The following is a 24,483-nucleotide window of genomic DNA, read 5'->3' as shown; positions in this document are numbered from 1 at the left end:
CCAGGCCAGGTGCCTCTCCTGGACAGGATTCTAAGGTTTACATTTATACTTAATCCCTCTATAACCTCAACTCTCTCTCATATAAGTAATACAGGGGTTATTACTCATAAAGGCAAGGAAACTTCATTCCCTAGTAAAACAGTCAAAAGATCAAACAATATGAACAGAGTTTTCAGAGGAAGAAATTCAAGCTATCAAAAAAGGCACTAAATCCACCAACAATGGGAGAAATGCATGCGCTTTGATAACTCTGAGTTGCCCCCTTACACCTCTCCCATTGGCAGAAATGCCTCAAAGGAAAAGGACTGACACTGGAGGGGTTATGGGAAAACAGTCAAGGGAAGGGCCCTATCATGGAATAAATGAAAGAAAAATAAGATAAGAAACCTCTGTCCTAAGTGGTTTATCTAAGGCCACACAGAGCTCAAGTTCCAGCTCTGCAACTCAACATTTATCAGACATTGAGCCAGAGATACAATAGAAGGAGCCTGGCTCTGGGTTCAAATCTAGCCTCTAATATTTATTACATAAGTGATACTTGAGCCCCCTCTCCTAGGCATCAGTTTCCTTGAATGTGAAATGAAGGTGCTGGAAGAGGGGACTTCTAAAGTGTGTCCCAGAGGCTCCCAAGCAATGATCTCCTGCTTCTAAGGGGCTTCAGCCCTCAGGACCTTAATTCTGAAAGCTAAATAATGAGGAGATTACATGTGATGGCCTCTGAGCTCCTTCCTGGCCATAAACCTATACTTTCTATCCAGGCTGTTAAGTATAAACATTAATCCTATTTGACCAGCGAGGCCATTGAGACTTGGAAATGATAGAATTTACCCATATTCATATATACCCATATATAGCCATATGGGTATATATACCCATATATAGAATATATCCATATGTATCTGGTAACTCAAGTAGATACATGTATTTGACCCCTGGCTGTCTCCAAAGCCCCCTCCCCTCTGCTCTCACCTTTGAACCCATTATCCTCTTACTGCCATTATGCCCAAGATACTCCAGGCCTTTCCATCTATCTACCATGAACTTGTCAACGCCGATATTAACTGTCACTTGTATATTGTTGTCCAGAGTTAGAAGGTGAGTATGGGCTGTCTTGATGTCCTATTTGCATTACCATGCCTAATATGTAGTAAGTGCTCAGTGATTTTTTTTTTTTTCTCTTCCACATGTGGAATTTTGTCCTGCTTCATCTCTTTCATGGCCCAAATCATTGAACAAGACAATTAGTACTTGCAAAAAATAAAGGTTTGGTTATAAAAGCTGTCCACTTTTACGAGCTATTTGGGATAAATGTGTTATCTCTTGATAGTTGAATTTACATTTAAGAGAAAAGCATTGCCGTTTTGTTAATAGTGATGGTTTTAGTGGGTTCTTTGTGGCAGCTTCTGTCCATATTTTTTGCCTGGTTAGAAATGAAGACTCTTCCCTCGAGTTTTCCTGTCTGTGAAGGACAAATGGCAACCCAGATAAAACTTTTCACACAAATAGCTACTGTCCTTTTTTGGCCTACACAAAATTGACTTTGGAGTCAGGAAAATTCAGGTTCAAGTAAAATCTCTTACACCTCTGAACAAGTTGCATTTGGTCCCCACTCAGATTTTAGGACCTCCCAGATCGAGGTCAGTTTTATTGTAATTGGCCAATTGAAGGAGGATAATGTATAGAGAAGCTGTAAACTCCAAGCAGATGCACACATATGATCCTGGAAATGATAGGGAAGTACTTGGATTTGTTGAGGGTAGGGATGCTATGGGGAGAACTGGGCTTCAGGAAAGGCAGGAATAGATTGACTATAAGGGGGAGAGAGAACTGGTACAGGGAGTCCTCCAAGTTGTAGCTATGTGAGAAGAGTAGACAGAACACAAAAAGATGCTCTAAAGGCAGAAAGGACAACACCAGACTGATGATCATTGACTTCTCGTGAGCTGATAAAGTCCTAACTGAAAGAATAGTAAAGATCCAGCAAAAGTGACTGAGGAGCCGCAGCCTGGAGAAAGAAGTGTCCCCAAAACCTAAAGAGGGAGCGAGTGAAAGCACCCTGAAGGAAAAGGTATGAGCAAGAACTAAGTGCAAGAGCCAGACTTCAACTGTTCTAAACCTTTTCATTCCTTAAGGAGCTTCCCCTGGCATCGGCACCCCTCAGCCTCACGGCTGAGAAGAGTGCCTCAGATGTCCCGGACTGGAAATGAGCCGGGAAGTCATTGAGTCCACTCCACTTCTTTTGACCGATAAGGAAATGGGACGATAAGGATGATCCGCTCCTGGTAACTCAAGTAGTATCAGAGTTGGGACATGACTGAACCGGGTCATCTATCTCCAGAGTCAGCATTAACCATGTCTTCCCTATGACACCTTTTTGATTGCTTTCCTGAACAACTGTTAAACTCAAGTATAATTTTGTTTAATTGATAGTTTATGTTTTATTTCTCTACTGTGAATGAAATACTTTGAGGCTATGGGGGTTGTTTTAGATTAGACATCTCTTTTCTCTACATCTGATATTTTGCAACTCACAACAGCCCTCTTGCTTTCCTGCCTCTTTCTGAGGATTGTCTCCTGGTTGGAGTGTTCATTTCTGTAGAGCAGTGACTATCTTTGTTTTTATTAATGAAGTCCCCAGAGTTTAACATGCCTGGTACATGTAATAAATCCTTATTTCCTTCTTTTCTTTCTCTACAGCTTCCTTAATATTCCTTGGCAAAACTAACGCAGACATGTCACTTCCTTACAAATATACATGAAATGCATTTTGAGACTCCTCGCTAACTAAAGTTAGAAGGGGTGAGCTTTAGCTAGGCTTTGGACAGAGCTGCCATCTTGGAATGCTCTTCACATTCTTGAGGTCTAATAAAAACACTCAATTTATTCAGCCAGCAGTTTCTCTTAATGTTTATGCCCTTGTGTATTTTAGGGGAAATGGACTCCACATGGCCTTGATTCATTTACACTTAAATCATTGAAATACTGTTTTGTAACAGCTGTCTCAATGTCTGAGACAGTGTTAGTCCTTTTTATGTCTTTCTCCTTAAAAACAAGAAGACATTCACTGCCAGGATTAAATGATATTCAAACACTGATGAATAGCAGTTTGGGATACCAATTCAAATATATGAATTCTGTGTGTAGTCTCAGAGGTGTCTCCTCCTCAATCATGGCATGGATTCTGGATCCATTTCTGGACCAATTTCACCTCAAAGATTTATAGTGGGACCTTCCAGCTCCAGGTCTATCTTGCCATGCTCCTAGAAGTAGAGAACACAGTTGACTGATCTACATTCTAGAGGGAATCTGGGGGGGGGGGGAGGAGGAGGGGGGTCAAGGAGGATTTAACAGCATTATGTAGAAGTCCAACATTCTTGGATTTAGTGCATTCAAAGTTAGGATGACCAGTTGTTAGGATTCTTACAAGGTGCTAACTAAGTCAGTGGGATTGATAGAGACAATGGTTGTTTAGCAGACTGCTTAACAGTTCTTTAGATGTACTTAGTACTTACTACAGTTCCACAAGGATTCACACCTTTAAGAGAGCATATATAAGCTAGGAGCCTCAACCAGAATGCACTTCGGGAGATTCACAAACTAGGATTCAGTCTAGGAGATTCGTGAGCCAGAGACGGCAGTCGGGAAGAACAAAGGAAGACAGAGAAGTGGTGGCAGGCTGTCCTGTGGAGAACGCTGGAACCAAGATCCGGAAGTCCTCCAGAAAAACTAGCTGAGCCCCAAGTGAAGGAGATAAGACTTGGAAAGAGGCTGCATTTGGGATTATTGAACTGAACTGAAATTAAGGCTGCCTCTAGAAGCTCCCCAAGAAACCTGCTCCCAGAGAAGATTACACTTTAGAGAAGAACATTATAACGGGTGACTTCATCTGTAAAATGGAGGGGTTGGACTAACTGGCCTCTGAGGTCTCTTCCAGAAGTGAGTCCTATGACCCTAGGGAACACTGACTAGCACACCACACTTTTGACTAATTTAACTCAATGTCATACAGATCACAGATTTTTGAAGTAGAATTTGAATCCAGGACTTTCTGATTCCAGCCCTCCCTTCATGACTGCACATGGTCTCCTCTGAAAAAAGAGAATGATTATCTTATTCCAGCTGTCTCCCCTGGTTATTTCTAACCCTAACCCTGGAAGACTTATGGCACTAGTTTTGGAGTTCTGTCTCTGTGTTGGAAAAAACTAGACCAAAATGTGCCTGGTCTTTCATTCAAATCACACATGCAAATGCAGCCATAGGCCTTCAATGGTTCAATCTAACCCCAAACCAAAGTGACAGAATCTGATTTTGCACGACCTTCAAATACTAACAATGAAACAAGCAATCCTCTTCTCAATGAGCAACAGGAAGTCTAGGAGTACACGGAATAATCAATATTGAAACTCCCTTTTTCCTTGTTCAAGGAACCGGCTACCAGCAAATAAAAATAAAAGAACCCCTCTCTTCAGAGAGTTCAAACCTCCTTTGAATGTGCTGGTTCCTCCAGCCATTACTGAGATGAAGAGGACCTTAAGGCTCCATAGAAAAACCCAAATGTCTAAAGATCAGCATAAGCTCTGACCAAAGGGATGAGGAAACCCCAAAACTCTTAAAAAAAGAAAACCTCCTTGGACTCTGCCTCAGGGAAGGGACTCCACCCTAAGCACAAACAGTTTTCATCTTTGTTATCTGGCTCAGTCCAGAAACCCATTGAATTTTATTCAAATTCTAACCCTGGCTGAAACCCAGCCTGGAGCCACCCTGGGACTCTACCTACAAGCCCCCTTCAGCTTGGAGCCAAAGCCCCCTATTATAAAAGAGCCAAACTGGAGTCATCTCTTTGCAGAGGTCCCAAACATGGCAGCCTTAGGATTTCTGCCCACTAGAACCACTCTGGTTCTGGTGCCTTCCTCTCTTTACCTAACACCTTTTAATCTTACTTCCAAACCCTACAATAAACCTCTTTTATCAATCTAGGTTTTCGGATCTGTAAATTCCTTTTCAGGGGACTCTTGCATCACTAGTAGACCTCATTTAATTCTGTATTCTTGCGCTGAATCCAAAGGGGTTGCAGGGGAGCTCTATTTGCCTCCCTGTACCCTGAACCTGCCACTTTTAAACCTAATTTCATTTAGTTTCTCCTTATCTAGTTCTCATTAAAATCAGTCAGTTTTGTTCATGGGCAGAATCTTCAGGGCAGGCACAAAGGTTACAAGCCTATGGCAGCCATGGCAGCAGAGAGAGAACTTACCAGTGGCCTTCAATACTATTTATGAAAGTTTTGAGACTTAATTCACTGTCACCTTCAAGACCACCCCCCAACTCATATGAGTCACCCATAGGAGACGGAATACTGGGGACAAGGACGTTTGAGGGGAAGCTTGTGGAGAGACTGGCTTGTGGCTTTTGCTCCTGACCTAGAGATCTCCTGGGTATAGAGTTCTCCTTGGTGCAGAATCTCCATTGATAAGCAACAGCGCATACAATTCTGGGGGACTGTTGGGATGAACTTGCAGAGGTTAAGATAAGAGACTAAGCCTATTGTGTAGCATCTGTATAGCACTTGTATAGCATCTCAAGGCTTACAAAGTACCTTGCAAATATGATGTCATTTGATTCCCCCCCATCAACACTGGTAGGTGCTGTTATTATCCTTATATTACAGATGAGGAAACTGATCCTAGGATAAAGCCAGAGCATGAATCCACACCAAGAGATCTCCACACTTCAGTCTTCATTCAGAAGGAAAAACCTACCCTTTGCCTCCAGGGGAAAATGCCACAGCCATTTAAGAATGAGAAGGTAGAAAGGCAGCTTTTGAGCTGGGGAGCCTGCTAGCCATTCTGGCTGTGGGACTCTAAGGAAATCCTTTAACTATCCAGGTCTCCTTCCCTCACTGTCAAACTTGAGCACCAGCCTGCATTAAGAGAGGCACTTTCCTCATTCGGGGCCTCACACTAAACTGGTAGGCATTTAGATGCCTCTCCTGTTTCTTCCAGTTCGACGATGTCAGTTTATTTGATAATGGTTTCAATAGAATTGATTTCCTTTGTAAGCCTACATATTTTAATGGACACATTTAGAAATATTATTCTGAGAAGGGGGTGTGGATGCATTTGGAGAGACCAAACAGTCAAAAACCCCTGCTTTGTACAGCCACCACCTCAGACATTGCTCTCTTTGGTGAGAGTGTTTGGTGCCTTTCTAGTTCCACCTGCAGCGGACAGATTCATGGAGAACACAGGGTTAGGGTTAGGATCAGGTTAGGGTAAATTCGCATGGTGCCTGGCATAGAGCAAGTGTTTGATTTAATGGAACTGAATCCTTCCACTTGACTCGAGAGAGAGAAAAAGGCCCCGACTCTTACCTTTTCTCTCCTCACTCTCCATCATACATGTAAGATTACAGTTCACACTCTAGTAAGACCTCATCCTGTCCCATAACCCCTTCTAGGACTCCAGTTACACTCAGCATACTGAGAGCTGCCATTAGCCAACGTTGTGAAATCCGACTTGAAGGATCCTATGCACACAGGCCAGATCCAATAGATACTTGGAGAGCAGATACAGAATGTTTGGTCTGAAAGTTCCAGGAAATGTCTTACTAACTTTTTTTTTTTTCTCTCATGGTTGAAACAGCAGACGAATGATTTTAAGATTTATTTATACAGAGAAAGTACACTGACAGAACAAAGCAAAAAACAAGCCTGGAATTGTTGTTTGAATAACAGACTTTAGTAAATTCTAATGTTATGAAGGCCAGATTTTTTCATAGGCTCCAGTGGTGATCTAACTGAGTGAATGTAGCCAAAGGAGGCACATTTAAAACTGTTCAATTCAGTTAAGGTAAGGTGAGGGTATAAAAATGAATAATCTCTGTTCCCTCAAGAAGTTCACATTTCAAAGGAGATAACCTAGGTTAATGGATACAAGACCAGCCTTGACGTCAAGGATAGGATTAGAGCCAAGCCCTGTGGTAGGAGGAAAAGTCAATTTCCCAACATCTTTTCTGAAACACAAGGTCCTAAAGAGCTGTCTGGAATGCTGAGAGGTTAAGTGATTTGTATTTCCAGTTCTCAGATTTACTTTCTAATCTTCACACTCCCTGACTCCAGCCACTTAATTTAAAATCTGCTCAGAGACTTCCTAGTTACATGACTCTGAATGAGTGATTCTCCATGTTGCAAGACAACTCTATAGGAAGATGAATTAAAAAGGAGTTGCAGAGGTATGCCAGTGGAGGGAGTTTCTGCCTTACCTGGAAAAAAAAGAGGTCAAGGAAATTTTTTTTCTTTTTTCAGTAATGAATTAGCCACCTTTCTAAGTGTCATTATTTCAGAAAATGCCAAGTTTGTTTAATCATGTTCATTTAAAAATTCTAACAAGACACAAGCTCATTTTTATCTCAGATGTAAATCAGCGATCCAAGCTAAATTTTATGAAATCATGAGAAGAGTTTATTCTCCATTTATTGGAGCCAACAAAAAAATCAAGTAGGTTTTTCAGAAAAGAAGCCAGTACTTTTTAGTGTAGGAAAAAAACTAGAAATAAAGGAGCTTCCCATTGAGGAGAGAATTAGGTTAGGGTTAGGGTTCTCATTACGGAAGGATGATGCAATGTCACTGCCCTCTAAGAAGGAATGAATATGGAGAACATGGAGAAGCTTGGGAGAATTTAACATGCTCTGAGGTGAAGTAAACAAAACAGAATCTGGAACTCAACAGACAATGACCAGAAAAACATAACTAGAAAAGGACCTTGCCACCAGCCAAACCACAGAGCTGCACTCTGGGGAATGAGAATGGTCACCCCTGGCTCCCTCCCTCCAGTGGGCAGAGAGCAGCCAGCTAGGCTAGGATAGGGGTAGGAAGAGCACAGGCAGACCTCCGGAGGCTTATGGGTGACTTTCATTGAGTGTCTCTTTCTCTTTTCATTTTTGTTCATTGTCAGCAGGGGTCACTCTCTGGGCAGTGAAAGAGACAGAGTGCTGATTATACAGAAAAAGAAGAGCTCAGTGAATGAGTTTTAAATGATGCTAAAACTCATATTTCTGTCTTCGTTCTTTTCTTGCCAGTCTACATTTTAATGATCATTGGATTTCAAAATATATATTGGATTGGGGAAAGAGAGAGAAAAGAGGGGAAAGGGAGAAATAGAGACATTAACCGAAAGAGAGTTATAAAATAGATGAAAGGTTGGTGGTCAGTGGGTATGTAGGTGAAAAATGGATAGCTATTATAGACAACAAATAAATAGATAAATACATGTGAATTCCTTGACTATCCAGACTGCCTCACTTGGTGTTTGTGTTTCTTAGCACCTTATAAGAAAACCGCACAGCACAGCAATGCATAAGAACCCATCCTAATGGATTCCAGGTGCAAAATGAGATTTATGTTTTCCAAAACATAGAAAGTAAAGGTTAAGATGGTACTTGGAAAATCTCAGATTCAACAAAAATTAGAATAACAATAATTTCATCAAAGTAATAAGATGTAAAGTAAATCCATATGAACCATCAGCATTCCTATATATCACAAACAAAATACTGCAAGAAGAAATGATAGTAAGAAATACTCCATTTAAAATAACTTTAGTCAGTATAAAATACCTGGGAGTATATCTGCAAAAGTGAACCTAGGAATTAAATGAATAAAATTGTTTTTAAAAACACTTTTTGAGCTGGTGGAGCAGTGGATAGAGCACCAGCCCTGAAGTCAGGAAAGCCTGAATTCAAATCTGATCTTGGTCACTTAATACTTCCTTAGTTGTGTAACCCTGGGCTAATCACCTAACCCCAATTGCCTCAGCAAAAAAATAAATAAATAAAAAATTTAAAAAGCTCTTTTTGTACAAATAAAATAATTTAAATAATTGGAGAAATATTAAATGTCCATGGGCAAGCAGGGCCAATATAATAAAAATGGCAATTTTACCTAATGTAATTAATATGTTCAATTCCTTCCTTCCAAATTAAATTACCAAAAAAAAAAAATGTTTTACTAAACTAGAAAAAAATAACAATTCATTTGGAGGGACAAAAGTCAAAAGTATCAAAGAAACTAATGAAATAATGTAAAGGAAAGAGTTTTAGTAACATCAAATCTTAAACTATTATGAAATGTAATTATCAAAAACTATCTAGTCTGGGCTAAAAAATAGAAAGGTAGTTCAATGAAACAGAGTAGACCATACAATTTACAGAATCAAATGATTATAGTAACTTTGTGTTACAAGTGTAAAGACAAGTTTGGGAGATAAGAATTTCTTATTTGGTAGAATTTTTAGGAAAGCTAGAAAACAGTTTGATAGAAATTTGGCATAGACTAATATCTTACATCATTAACCAAGATCAAGTCAAAATGGATACATGATCTAGACATAAAGAGAAAGATTACAAGAAAATTAAAAGAATAAGGAATATTATTCATCATCAGACTTCTGGAAAAATGAATAATTTCTTAATTAAGAAGAGATAGAAAGCAAAGTGAGGATAATTTAGATTACATTAAAATAAAAAGATTTTGTACAAACAAGCCAAAAGTAACCAAAAGATTAAAAGGAAAGCAGCAATTTTATTGGCAGTCTCTCAGAACAAGGTCTTATATCCCTTCTAGATAAAAAAAACTTTGTCAAATCTATAAAAATGCAATTCATTTCCCATTTGATAAATGGTCAAAGTATGTGAATAGACAGCTTTCAATGAAGAAATTAAAATAACTTCTAGTCATAGAAATGTTCTAAATGACTACTGATTAGAGTAATGCAAACTAAAACAACCTTGAGATCATTTTTTTTTTTTTTTTACATCTATCAGGTTGGTTAAAATGATTGAAAATGAAAGTGACAGAAGTTGGAGGAAATGTGAAAAAATCCACCACTAATTCAATTAGTAAAACTGTGAACCCAAAGCATTTTAGAGAGTAATCCATAATTATGCTCAAAGAGTTATTAAACTGCCTATATCTTTTGATTCAGCAATACCACTATTAGCTCAGTAACCAAAAATGATTAGAGGAAAAGGAAAAGAATCTATCTTCTAAAATATTTATAGCAGCCTATTTATGATAGCAAAAAACTAGAAATTGTGGAGATATCTGTCAACCAAGGAATTTAAAAGGAAGAGCTAGTTGTATTTAGAAGCTTTGCTGTTTTCATGTGCAATCAATTTTTTTGTATTCTTCTATATTAAATTTAAAATAAAATATTTATTTTTCAAAAAGTAGATTATAGTAATTGAGTCAGAAAATCGGGACTAAAATTTTTTCCACTTTGTGATCTGGAAAAAATCACTTTACCTCTTTGGGCCCCAATAACCTCATTTGTGAAATGAAGGGTTCAAGCTAGATGACTTCTTTAGTCTCTCTCATCTCTAACTCTGTGACCCTATGATTTTTATAATAACCAAAGAAAATCCAGAAAGGTTATTATAGACATTTTCCATATTGGCTAATAAAAAATTTCATTGAAATATTGAGTAGGAAATAAAGAAAATAAATAACAAGATACTTCATAGGAATCATAAATAAGCAAGATGGCTCAGAGGATTAAATGGAATGTATTACATATTTGTAAAAGAAATTAAGGCATACATCAGAGACACTCATAAAATGTGTATTGTTGTACTACACCTATGGAAATCCTTGGGGTTTTTTGGTGTTTATTTAATTCCCAATAAAACATGTTTTTGAAGAAACAAAAGGTAAAAACACAGCTCTACCATGCTGGGAAGGAGATTCTATATCACATTAAACTTTGGGATACTTGAAGCACAGGAGAAAATACAAGAGGCAAAAAGTTCATTTTTTTGGCTGCAAAACTTTACCCCCATCCTTCCCTGTGGATCCCTGGAAGGCAAATGGCTGCCTTTGCCCCAAAGTGTTTTCATTCTCTGATTCTAAGAAAAAAGAAAAAAGAAAAACTTTGAAAACACAAACCCAGTAGAAGAATGTGTGTTTCTTTCACCAACTGTTTCACACCAATATCCCCTTTTCCTACAAGACATTGTCTGAAAAATGTGGGAAAAGTTTTCCACCAATAACAAAGTTACTTGTGTAATTGGTGATGTTTTTTGGTATTCTCTGGCTTTGGCCTGCCTAGAAATAAGGCAGAATGGTCTGATGACATTAACCTCCACCAACATTTCAAGCACTTGAACTCTCCTGGACAAAAATCCGACAATAAGCCAGATCTCATTAAAAGAAGCCAGGAACACCAAAGACCTAAGCAATTCCATCAACAATTAGTCAGCACCTGCTTAGCCCAGCCAGTATAGTAGCTGTATGTTCACCAGAAAGAAAAGTTCAGAATAAAGCTGCTTCACTGGAGGGATCAATAATTCATCAACAAGCAAAAATGAGACCATTGTCAATAGAAGTTCTGCTCACCAAAACGGGACAATGTTATTTAACTATTTATATGGTCACACACTTTTCCTATTAGGAAGCACTATGTATAAACACAATGAATTCCAGTGTCTCAATTTTAAAATTAAGAAAACAAAACTCTCAAAAAGGAAGAGAGAATGGGATGCTCAAATGAGCATGGAGCAACTTCAGTGAAGCTGTTTTGTTCTGTTGATTTCTAGACTATACAGAAGTTACAATCCTAGCATTCTTCCAGTAGAGATTTTTTAAAAATATTGAGTCTAAACAGATAATGTAGAAAATTTAAATTAAAATTAAGACAACTATCCAGCTAATTAAAAACAAATACTGAACAGAAGCTGGGCTTGAGACCTCAATTATCCAGACAGGTTCTCATCATAAACAAAGACAGTTTACTGTGTTGAGTTTTCTGCAATTTTATTTTTAAGCTGTTGATGATATTGGTAATTTTGCCCTCTTCCATATTTCCTCTTCTGAGCCTACATTAATTTCACTTGTGATTTAATTTATTCATGATGCAAAACCTCCTTTTTTTCTGAAAATATGTTTGCCTCAATGAAAAATATATTCTGATTCTATAGGTAGCATTGGAAGGAACCTCAAAAGCCAGCTAACTCAGTTCTCCTCAGTGGAGGCAGCTTTAAATCCAGAGGAGACTTTGCCAACCTTCCCCTCTCACTTTTCAGACAGGAATGATTAAGGCTTTTGAAGGATAAGACATTTGCCCGGCATCACACTGGGAGTGAATGGCTCTGACTCCAAACCCAGTCCTCTTTCAACTGCACCATGAAGCAAACTCTAACAGCCCTAAAAAATCAATCCATAGTCCCTGGCAACTCAGGTATATTCCAAAAGAATCCTCATCTGCCATCCAAGAAGCAGACATAAATCCCAAACTAGAACCAAGAAGTCTGGCAGAGAAAATGGCGGCCCCAAACCACCCCAAAATCTTTGCCAAGAATCCCCCCCAAAATGAGGCCTCAGAGAATCAGACACCCATAGTAACAGTTGAGCACCACTCTAGCTTACTCTCATTAAGCTAAGAAGCATTTATTGGGTACCTGAAATGGGCTTAGCACCATTACTCTGTGCCTGTACTATGCTTAGCACTTTTACACATATGCCATCATATGCTTTCATCCTACCATCACAACAACCCTGGAAGGAAGGGACTGTTATTATCTCCATTTTACAGTTGAGAGAACGAAGGGGAACAAGAGTAAGTACCTTGGCCAAGGTCATCCAGCCTGCCTCTCCATTGATGTTCCCGTAACTAAGACAGGCAAAGTGTTTTGTATACATCAAGTTCTTTAGTTAAGAATTTTCCTAATAAAAATAGCTAATGTTTACATAGCATTTTAATGGGTCTTAATGCAATTCTAACATAATGTCTCTAATGTATGTACATATATAATCTATATGTATATAATTCATATATAACACATGTAATATTTCATTTGATCCTCACACAACCTTATGAGATTAACACTATTTTATCCTCATTATACAGATGTGAAAACTGAGGTTTATATGTCTTACCCGGCATCAGATAGCTAGCCAGTAACTTAGGCAGAATGAAAGTCAGTTCTTCCCAAGTCCAAGTTCAACACTCTAGCCAATACTATCATGGGCTAAACCCTTGGCTGAATGGTCACATAATATGGAAGCTGTTTTCAGGGCAGTCTAAGGAGGTCCCATAGCTTCAGGGAAATAGAAAGCTCTCTTGATCCTAGTATGGACCTCACTTGTCCCATTCTACCTCAGCTGTTATCCCTCAGACATGAAAAACTGCACCGATACTATTGCATGTGGGAAGGGAAGATAACCTGGCTGGCCTGCAAGAATTCCTGACTTGTGCTTCACAAACCCATACCAGAACGATTTCCAAGTGTCCAGGAACTTGCATGGAAAGAATTTGCATCTTCCTTTTGATTATTCTCTGTAATTCAATGTGCTTATTCTAAAACACTATTTCTTCTAAAAGAGCTGCAGTCATAGGCTGCTTCAGACTCCCAAGGGGCTCAAGGAAATAAATGAGGCTGACAAGCCCCTCATCTGCTGGCACTTGGTGAAAAAAGAACAGAAGATGCCCTTATTCTCTAATACTCTTTATCCCTGTGAGACTGGGCTGCTTGACTGTGGCTATCGATGCCCAAACTGATCCCAGGCAGTAAAGCAGAAAGCATAATGGATTCTGGAAACAAATCCTGACACTTCCTAAGGGCAAGATCTACTTCACCCCATGGGTCTCAGTTTCCTCATCTGCAAATGATGGAGTTGAACTCTAAGGTCTCTTCTCCCTCGAATTCTATGATCTTAAACTTCAGTTTCCATATCTGTAGCATGACAGAGTTGGACTGCCTGAGCCAGAAGGTCCCGTCCAGCTCTAAATCTATGACCCAATGACCACACTTTCTCTGTTAACCTGCCTTCTGCCTTTAGTCCTTGTATAAGTCAGATACAAGCTGATTTTTCTCCTGTTTTCTCCTAGGAGTTGCTTTAATTCTCTATTTCTCTTGGTAAGCAGAGACTCTGTCATTCTATGCTTAGAAGCAGATAAGTATGAGATGGTTCTTAGACAATTGAATTTGTTCATACAACTTTCCATGAAGCCTCAGGTCTCAATTTGTTCCGTATTCAAAACATTTGTTCAGTATTGACTATGCCAGATGTCATGCTAGGTGCTAGAATCATTTTTTAAAAGGAAAAATAACCAAAAAAATAATAATAATAAAATAAACCCAAAACATTGAATTATATATGTTAGGAATTGAACCAAATCCAGAGTACTTCAAAACCTCATGTTGAAGCCTCAGTCCAACCAAGATGATGTTCAGGTTTCAACTATTCTGCCACACATTCAAGGTACAACTGAGAAGACAGCTTGGCTCTCTAAGCCTGCCTAAGCAACTGAAAAAAAAACAAGTTTCAAGAAGTTAACAGGAATCGTGAAACTATTTCCCATCACAGCTGACCACAGTGGAAAAGCAAACAAACGCAGACTCCAACATGGACAAATGGGTACAGATATCAGGTCTTACCAGAAATGGGCTCCAGCAAATGCAAGAGACACACATGATAGCCAGGACCTGAACGATCATTTCCAAATGATGAGACCTGCCTTGTCGGTGCTGCTGGTTTTGGAACTTGACTCTCAAGAGTGTGATTCCCGTGATGGCATTGCACAGGAACGAAGTGCCCAGGGATAGCAGTCCCAGACAAGAGAAGAGCAAGATATAAAATCGGTCTTCCCAGTCTTGGATATGCTCAGTTTTGTAGAAACACCAGGTCCGGGTCGCTTGGATCTCATAGGCTCGGAGCCCCAGGATGGGCAGCATAGCGATGAAGATGGCAAAGAGACACACACCCGTCAGCATCATCTTCACGTGCTTGGATGTCATCTTCGTGGAGTGGAATATGGGTCTGGTGACTCCGATGCACCTCTCGACGGCCATCACGCTGCCCAGGAAAAGGGGGCACAGGCCAAAGAACACCATGCACATGCCAAAAATGCTACACAGGACATTGGACTTGTCAAAGCGGATCCAGTCCATGTTGGAGGCATAAACAAACACAGCTATGGCTCCATTGATGAGGTGGCCAAAAAGGTCAGTGATCACCAGGCCACTGGCGAAGAGCAGGAAGGACGCCTTGGACTTCTGCCTAAATCGCTGGTATGCCTTCATCAGAATGGCAATAGCCAGGCTGTTGGAGATGATTCCTACTGTCATAAAGATAACAGAAAAAAAGACTGAGAGCCTGTTTTCAGTTTGGCAAGTGCTGTTGGAAAGGACCCCTGCAGCAGGAGAAGGAGGCTGCTTGGATGTGTTCATAGACATGGTGACAACAAACACACGCCGAACTCTCAAGACATCATCTCCCTCTCAAGATGGGGCCCGCCGTCACCATCAGAAGGAATCTGCAGCATGAAAAAAAGAAAAGAAAAGAATCCCACCCAGATTAGGGAAAGTGCATCCAGACATTGCTCATCTGACATTTGAAGCTGAAACTGCTCAAGTAATTTGTTGGTGGCCAGTGACTCCTCCAGCCCATCGACAAGGAAGGTTGCATTATCAAGGGACATATGCATGTTCATGTCTACACTTCCTTTGCAAGAGAAGATACTGCCAAAAACCTAGAAGCTGCGTGTGCTTCAACTGGGAGCCACACCAGCCAATAGCATCTCTCCTCACGCTGCCCTGCTGAACCCGCACTGGCAGATATGGCCCTCCGGTATCTTTGTTCGGCAGATGACACCAACTGCCAAATGAAATCTTGAAAAGGAATGACTGCCTATGTAGGGGAGTTCCAGCCCTAACCTCTATGGGACGATAGGCCCAGAGCTGAAAGGGATTTTAAAGGTCATCAGGCTCCAGCTCTTCATTCGACAGATCAGGGATTTCTGAAGGTTACATGAGTTGGGGGGTTAGGGTTAGGATTAGCGAGGATCGGAAATACCTATTTCAAGTTGGGATGGGCTATGGTATTGGGATGCTCATCCAGGACCCCTCCTTATCTCGTGAGGTTGTTTAGTCATGGAGTTAAATTAACTTTACCTTCAAGTGAACTGACCCAGAACCCAAGGACAAGAAACACATACAGACGGCTTTGTGGATTGATATCTCACAGAAAGTTCCTTAAGCCTGGTTTGGGGAAGAGAGAGGGAGGATCATAGAATGGAAAACCTGCGACAGTTTGTTCTTCGGTCCACTAAAATATTGATTTGTTTTGCTGAACCCAGGGGCATCTGATGGTCCCTGACAAGAGATGTGAAACCCCGTGGGACACGAGTCCATAATTAGTTAGTGCTTTTATAGCCCTGTGGCTTATCAATTCTGCTCCCGGGGAACTGACAGAGTGTGAGAGCTGTAAGGGGGCTGCCCAATCATCTAATCAGAAGACAGATTTCAGGGTGTCTGTGAACTTGAATGGGAAAATAAATGTGCCTTTTTTAGTTTTCCTCCCATGAAGACAGCGAATGCTAAGTGACCCAAAGGCAGCTTTCCCAAAGCCTCCACAGCAAGAGATTTCCCAGGCTCCGCGACAATTGGCAAAAAGAGTACGCCCCTGCCTACCGGGCCTTCTGCCCACGGGCTCACCCCTGCTTCTGCCAGCTCTCTGACTTTCCTGGAGACTTGGCTCGGTCTAAGGAGGCTCACCCCAACCGCGCACACGCGTGCATCCCATTTGGGGGGAGGATCGAGGGTTCACACGTGTGCATCCCACTGGGGGGGAGGGTCGCGGGGGCACACGTGTGCATCCCACTGGGGGGGAGGGTCGCGGGGGCACACGTGTGCATCCCACTGCGGGGGGAGGGTCGCGGGGGCACACGCGTACATCCCACTGCGGGGGAAGGGTCGCGGGGGAGGCGGTGGCTACTCTTTGCCCCACCAGCTGTGTAGAAAAAGCAAGCCGGCTGAGGGGAGAGGGAAGGGAGGGCAAGAAAGGGGCGCTAATGACTCATGCCCCACATCTGCGGGACGCTGCGCCTCTGCTTCCCCGCGGGAGATCGTGCGCCGCGGGCCGCCGGCGAGCTCCCTCCGCATCCCGAGACCCAGGGTGCTGGGACCGCCGCGAGCCCTCCAAGCTCTCTCGCCCCTTGGAAAGGTGAGGAGAGGAGGGGTCCCGCCCGAGCCCCGCAGCTTTCCAGGCGAGCTTGGCTCCTGGCTGGGAGTTCCGGCGGCAGCCCTCCCGGGAGCGGGGAGCGGGCAGCCGCAAGCGCCCCGGGCCTCCCCGGCGCTCCCCTGGGCTCTTACTCACCCTTGGTTCACCGGCCCCGTTACTTCCCAGCCTCGGGCCCTTTCTTGCAACATCAGGCCGCTGCCTGCGATTGCTCAAGCTCGCCGCAAGTGGATGGTCGGCGGGGTGGGGGACAGAAAGGGGGGAGGCCTCGCAGTGAGGGGCGCCGCACAAGGTGGACCCGACGGGCAGAAAGCGAGAAAAGTTGGGGTCCCGGGGGGCGAACGCTCCCCCCCCAAGGGAGCCGCACCAGAAGCCGAACTGCCCCCAACCCGAGTAGCTCCCCTCCCTTTCCTTCCCCCCTTCTCCTTCCAAACCTGTTGCCCAGAAGCCCTGCGTTTCTGCCCGAGCCAGGGTTCTGTGAGCTTCAGAGCGCGCGGCCGAGCGAGGCTCTGTGAGGAAGGGATGCAGGCACGGCGAGGAAAGGCAGCGCAGGGGCCGGGGTTTCCCGTCCCGGAGGGGCCGTTACCTGCGTGCGTCCCGCAGCCCCCGGGAGCGCAGGCACACCGGACCTGTCCCGGCCACATGGCGGCTCCGGGCTCGTAACCCCGCTCGGGCTCTTCGGGAATCTTCTCCAAGCGCACCGGAGCAGGAGCGTCCTTCCAGGGCTCGCCTCCTCTCCGCTTCTCACAGCCAGCCAGCCCCCAGCTCTGCGGGCGAGAAAGATCTGCCTCGGCCCCCCCTCAGACCCCTCCCTCCTTCCCTCCTCCTCCTCCTCCTCCTCCTCGTTCTCCTCCTCCTTTCTCTCTCCCTCCCTTCTTCCCTGTCTCTCTCTGACTGTGTGTGTGTGTGTGTGTGTGTGTGTGTGTGTGTGTGTGTGTGTGTGTGTGTGTGTGCGTTTCTGTTTCTGTGTGTCTGTTCTGGATCTGTCTCTCTCTCCCCCTCGCTCTCCCACCCCCCCTTGCTCCCTCTCTCCAGTCACTCCCTGTCTCTCTTTAGGAAGGCTGTTGCGCCAGGATCTAGGTGATTTGGCCGCGCACCTGGTCTCGGGTCCCCTGTTCCTGTCCGCCCCCCTTTCCTGTAACGGTGGGATGAGATCGAGACCAGGGGACGAAGCTACACACACCCTCAGCAGATCCCCCGCAGAAGTGGCTAGGGGCAGGAAGCTGTGCCCACTGCCCAGGCGTCTCCACGTGAGGAAAGCTCAGCGAGGCTGCAGAGTCAGAATGGGGGGGTTGCAGAGAAACCCCTAGACCGCCGATGGTCTCCTCACTGGAGCTCAAGCGGTGTAGGAGCGACAGCCCGGGAACTGTCCGCTGGCTTGCTCCTCGGGGGAGCAAGGACTTGAATTGTCACAGTGGAAGTCATCGGGTCGCCCACTCCGCCCACCATCACGAGAATGGAGCAGGGCTCAGAGCCGCCTCCCGGCATCTGGCAATAATGCAAACTGGCCTGGGCTTCTGCAGCTAGAGCTCCCTCCTTTTCCATAAAGAAACACACAAACCTTTGGCAAAGCTAGGCTTTTCAGTGTACCTGGGCAAAGATATTCCCAAAAAGGGAAATGCAGCTTTCATCGGTTCTTAGGGGAGGGAGGGAGTAGCATCCTAGTTTTTATAAGCTCCAGGCAGGTTGAAGATCGCTTCTAATCCTTTAGGGACAATCCCTATTTAGTTTAAACTGCATTAAGTCTCTTGGAACTGTGTGTGAAAGCCAGGTAATTGCAGATAAAGATTCTGCCGTGTAGGATTCAAAAAGACAACGTGTGGAACTGTTGGGACATCATGAAATGTACTTATCCTTGAGAGTCCAGACGAAATCCTTTAAAAAACATCCTAAGTTTTTGTATCCCCAGAGCTAGACGAGTAGCTTGTACATGGCTCTCCCACTTAATTGGATTTGTTGAATGTCGAACCCTAAATGATTTGGTTTGAATGCAGGCAAGTAGGAAAAGTAAGAAAAGCCACTGCATTGTTCCTCCTCTTTGGATGCCTCTCCAGAGTTATAGATGCCCCCTCCATCCCATACCTCAGGGAGATGATTGAAAGCGAAGATCCCTTATGCAAAACAATCAAAAAACAAATACGGTGCTATTTGTGATTAAAGAAAACTGGGCATACGATTTTGTGCCCAAAGCTCCCAGAACCAGAACTTGAAGAGACTCCAAGGTCACTTAATCAAACCCTTAATTTTACTGATGAGGAAATTAAGGATTATGTTCAATTACTTGCCCAAAGTCATACTCAGGTAATAAGAATCACAGCTGAATTTTGAATCCAAGACCTCTATCTGGATTCAAATCCCACATCTAACATTTACTACCTATTTGCAATTTTGGATCAGAGAACGCATAAATGCACTATGGTCTGTAAATGCGATGAAAATTATCTCTCCCTTAAGGAGCGAAAAACAGGAAAAATTTGTGTCTGACAGACAGACACAGAAAGCACAGAGGCAGACAGAAAGACGAAGTGATGGGAGGGCAAAAAGAGAAGCTTAAAGAACAATCGCTAGATTTGACTGCAACAATGTAATAAATGAATTGATCAACAAGCATGTATTCCTGCTGTGTGTGCCATAGATATAAGGAATCTATTCTGACCTCCAGAAGCTTACACTCTATCAGTGGGAGAGGGGGAGGAGGAGAAGGGGGAAGGGGGGAGAAAGAGAGGGAGGGAGAGAGGGAGAGGGAGGGACAAAGAGGGAGGGAGGGAAATGTTCCATTCAGCATAGATCAAGACACCAGGAAGAGAAGACAGAATAGAAGGGATAAAGTTGGCACCTCACCTCCCAAATTGCAGCCTACACCCTTCTTTTCTGTGAACCACTGGTTAACTTCAAAAGGGAAGAGTTGGGTTTGCTCTTGGCCACACATGCTAGTGAACTGTTAGGCTGAACTGTTTGGGGGAATGTGGTTTGTATAAAGTAATAGTTTGGATGTTGGTAAATACAACTTAAATGGGGGAGGTATGATCAGGTAACTTGCCTTGGATTCTTTATGATTTGCTTCAGGAAGAAGACGTGAAAAAGGATCTCAACATTTCATTTTCAATTTGGATCTAATTACTTTCCCCCAAACATTTCCAGGGTTAGGGTTCATGATTCCAATGACCCAATCCAATCCAATAAGAAATGATTAAGCATCTGTTTTTTCTCAGTGCTCTAAGTCATTGAAGTTAATTCAATTCAATAGATCTTTATTAAAAGTCTGCTACCATGCCAGGCACACACACACGGGAGGGGGGGGGAAGGGGGGGAAGGGGGGGGAGAGAGGGAGGGAGAGAGAGAGAATCCTTACCCTTAAGAAGCTTGCATTCTACCTCTGACTTATTTTGATATTAGCCAAATTGTTGCTAATGCTAATGGTAAAATATCACCAAGAGAACAGCTACTTACAAGCTGGTTTCTGTAGAATCATCCCTACTCCATTCCACAAAATAAGAGGAACAAAGTACAATCTTATGCTTTTTACACTTTTCTGAGTTCAGCAAAATATTGTTGTCACTCAATCCCAACATGCCATATGGAAATAAATCTCATCTCAGTTCAAATATGAAGAGGGGCTATAAAATTCTAGAAATTATCATGAGTCATAAAATGCCAATGTGAGAAATTCAATTATTCATTAACTTTTAAAGGGATGACTAGTCAGCTCAAGGAGAGATTGAGGTGAAATTTTAAACAAACATAATACATAAAGGGAATTCTTTGTGACCTATGCAGAGTCAGGACATGGAATATTCTGGTTAAGTGAATATTCTGGTTAGTTAGTAGCCATCACTTTTCTTCTGTCCATATTTGGGATTCCATCCATGTGGGGAACTACATTTTTCTTTTTTTTTTCTTTTTTTATTTACAAGATATACGAGTGGGTAATTTTTCAGCATTGACAATTGCAAAATCTTTTGTTCCAAATTTTTCCCTCCTTCTCCCCATCCCCTCCCCCGGATGGCAGGTTGACCGATACATGTTAAATATGTTAAAGTATATGTTAAACACAATATATGTATACATGTCCATACGGTTATTTTGCTGCACAAGAAGAATGGGACTTTGAAATAATGTACAATTAACCTGAGAAGGAAATCAAAAAATGCAAGCGGACAAAACCAGAGGGATTGAAAATGCTATGTAGTGGTTCACATTCATGGGAACTTCATTTTTCAATGGGAGTGGATCCCTCTACCAATCTAGAGTGGAAACTATAACATAGCAATCAGTGGATAAGCATTGGTTTCACATCATACACATAGCCAGGTACGGTTTTGGAGTTGGAGACCACAGGTAAAAAATGTATAAATATAAAAATATAAAGATACATAAAACAAAGATAAAAACAGCTGCCCTGATTCTGCTATTGGTCATAGATACAAAAAGGGCGACAGTAACCTTTCCCTACTCAGAGAGACTCGAGGTTGGGAAGGTGATGTTCTATGGCTCTCGGTTTAAATCCCAGTTCAACCCTTTGCATCTTGAGCAAGATGATTGAGCATCTCAGTGTTCTCATCTGCAAAGTGAGAGGACTTGTACAAGCTGGCCCATGACAGTTCTTGCAGTTCTAAATTTGTGATTTTAGGTTCCTTTAAAAAAAAGTAGAACCCCCAAAATTTTCAGATAAATTATGCCCCTCTAGCTTATTGCATCCTCTAGTTTATTGACCAATCTGCAAGTATTTATCAAGTCTTCATTACGTACTGGGCACTGTGCTAAGCACTAGGGAAACAGAAAAATTTAGCTTTAGGATTAGCCCTCAAAATTTTTCCTGTCCTTAAGGAGTTAATGTGGGGAAAATAACATATACATAAATAATTACATACCAGATCAACGGAAAGTGATTGCTTGAAGTGCTTGAAGATGTGTGTGTGTGTGTGTGTGTGTGTGTGTGTGTGTGTGTAAAATTTCTAACATTTAATGAAGATAAATGAGGGGAAATTAATTTTTCACCTAAAAATTGTAATAATTGCCTTAGCATTACACTACTTTCCCCAGAGATAAATAGTCAAAGAATATGTCCAGGCTTTTCTCAAAAGAAAAATCCATGTAACCATCAGAACACTGGGGGGAGGAGATGCTCCACTGTTAATAATTAAAGAAATAAATATTGAAACAACTTTGAAGTTCAGATTAGTAAAAAAATGATTTAAAAATGACAGTGTTGGAAAGGCTATGGGAAAATAGATACGTTGTTGTTGAAGTCACAATAGTCATTAAAATCAAAATTTGAAAAAAAAACTTTTTTTTTACAAAGAAAAGCAATGAAGCATAATTTAATTATACTTCTCTTCCTAAAATATTGTTATTAATAATATTAGTGGGACCAAAAAGTTTTTGTACCAACAAATTCAATTTATAGAAATCCTCGGTGTGCCTTCCTCTTCCTCAGCCCTTCCCAGTACTGGACATTGTCTTCCCCCCCATTGAGATTCCTACAGCTTTAGATTCACACACCTATATATGCCCTCTCACACACACATTCAGATTTACACACATTCAAACACATACACATCTGTGGATAATTGTATAGTTGACACAGTTCCAAAGTAATAAACAAAACTACAGTGGGCAAAGCTTCCTGTTATTTCAAGATGCAAAGACATAGGCTTTGAAATGTGACACTAAGTCAGGAGCATGCTGATTGTGTCTACCACCCGTACGGATACATCTGACCAATCGTCTCTCCATGACGGTATCTTTTCCCCTGAGAAATCTTCTCAAGTGCTGCTTCTGTGTCCAAGCTGATACAACAGCTTCTGACCTCAAAATCCAGAAATCCAGATATCCATCCCTCCCCTCGTCTGAGCTCAGGGAAGGAAGCTCCCAGGGCTGGAATTCGGAGACACTGTGTGTGTCTATCCACCAGCCAGCCAGAAGCAATGAACAAAGTCAGCTGAGCTCATCATCTAGAATCATGTGACCCTCAAAACTGAACAACTGAGGAAACCCTCAAACATGCCAGTGATTTAAAATCAGGATCAAACAAGTGAATAGAATGTAAAAGCAGATAGAGACACAGTTGAGCTATTGGAGAAAGGTGAACTCCTTCTGAACTTTGCCTCAGACACTCGGCCCATAGTGGATAGTCTGTGAGAGGTACAGCTAGGAAGAACTGGATTCAAATCCTCACTCAGGAACTCACTAGCTGTATGTCCTGGGAATCACTTCATCTCACCAGACTCTGATCTTAGAATGAGGGTTTAGACTAGATGATTCTGAGGTCCTCTCCAGGGTTAAGAACATAATCTTTCACAAATGATGATCAAATATCACTTTGGTCTTGCCCAGTTCAAGTCAGCAACTGTTCTATGTGTAAAAAACCATGTCAAAGACTAGATAAAAAGTCTGTTTCAGACCTCAAGGAGTTTATAGTCCCCAGAAGAAGAGGGTGGGACATGTTTGCCAATAAGGTAAATTAAATTCTCTACCCCTTTCTAAGTGATGTTTGTTTTAGAGACATCAAAGGAACACTTCATGCAAAAAAGGGGATAATTAAAGACAAAAGTGATAGGGGCTTAGCAGAAGCAGAAGAGATGAAGAAGAGGTGGCTGATTGGTTTAAGATTCAAAAAGGAGGATAACAAAATTGTATGTTGTCACCTTATTTATTTAATTTATATGCAGAACACATCATGGATGAATCCAAAGCTTGAATTAAGGTTTTGAGGTGGCAGAAAGTGGAAAGTGATTAAGAAGCCTCCAGATGAATTTGAGAGAAGGGAGAAGAAATGGAAGATTTTATATTCTTGAACTAAAAGATCACTGCAGATGACAAGTGCAACCATGAAACCCTAAGACACTTGAAAGGAGAGCTATGACAAATCTGGACAGCAAACTAAAAAGCAGAGACCCCATTTGGCAACACAGGTCCTGTATAGTCAAAAGATATGGTTTTTCCAGTAGTGATATATAGTTATGAGAGTTGTACTATAAGGAAAGCTGAGTACCAGAGAATCAACAACTTTAATTGCGGTGCTGGAGAAGACTTTTGAGAAATTTCTTTGGATATCAAAGAAATCAAAATAGTCAATACTTAAATTAATTCAGACTATTCCCTGGAACATCAAATACTGTAGCTGAAGCTTAAATACTTTTGCCACATAATGAGAATATGGGACTGACTCGAAAAAGGCTCTGATGTTGGGAAAGATTGAAGGCAAAAGGAAAAGGGATGGCAGAGGATGAGATGCAGAGTATTATGGAAACAATGAACATGAACTAGGACAGATTTGGTGAGGCAGTAGAGAAGAAAAGGGCTTGGAGTGCTGTGGTCTCTGGGGTCGCAGAGTCATTCAACAATAATAAATGTATTAGAAATTATAGTTTCACAGCTTTATGTAAGGGCAAGGGCTGACAGCAGGAGAGACTAGTTCAGACTATTTTACAAGCATTTATCTGTGCAATAAAGTATTTTTAATTATTTTATAA

The 24,483-nt window shown here is 42.0% G+C and overlaps 1 protein-coding gene across 5 annotated transcripts in view; it reads right to left on the bottom strand.

Annotated features, from left to right (window-relative positions):
- The window catches only part of PTGFR (prostaglandin F receptor), a 110,034-nt gene that overhangs the window by 33,558 nt on the left and 51,993 nt on the right, over positions 1-24,483 (bottom strand). For 3 of the 5 annotated variants that reach the window (XM_074265641.1, XM_074265642.1, XM_074265644.1), the window contains one exon: positions 14,428-15,305. In XM_074265641.1, coding sequence (XP_074121742.1) covers positions 14,428-15,225 — 798 coding nt within the window. In that variant the 5' untranslated portion in view covers positions 15,226-15,305. The other 2 variants (XM_074265640.1, XM_074265643.1) reach the window with 2 other exon arrangements.

The sequence above is a fragment of the Sminthopsis crassicaudata genome, chromosome 4 (genome assembly GCF_048593235.1).
Source record: "Sminthopsis crassicaudata isolate SCR6 chromosome 4, ASM4859323v1, whole genome shotgun sequence".
Classification (NCBI taxonomy): Eukaryota; Metazoa; Chordata; class Mammalia; order Dasyuromorphia; family Dasyuridae; genus Sminthopsis; species Sminthopsis crassicaudata.
This window is presented reverse-complemented; position numbering and strand designations above follow the sequence as displayed.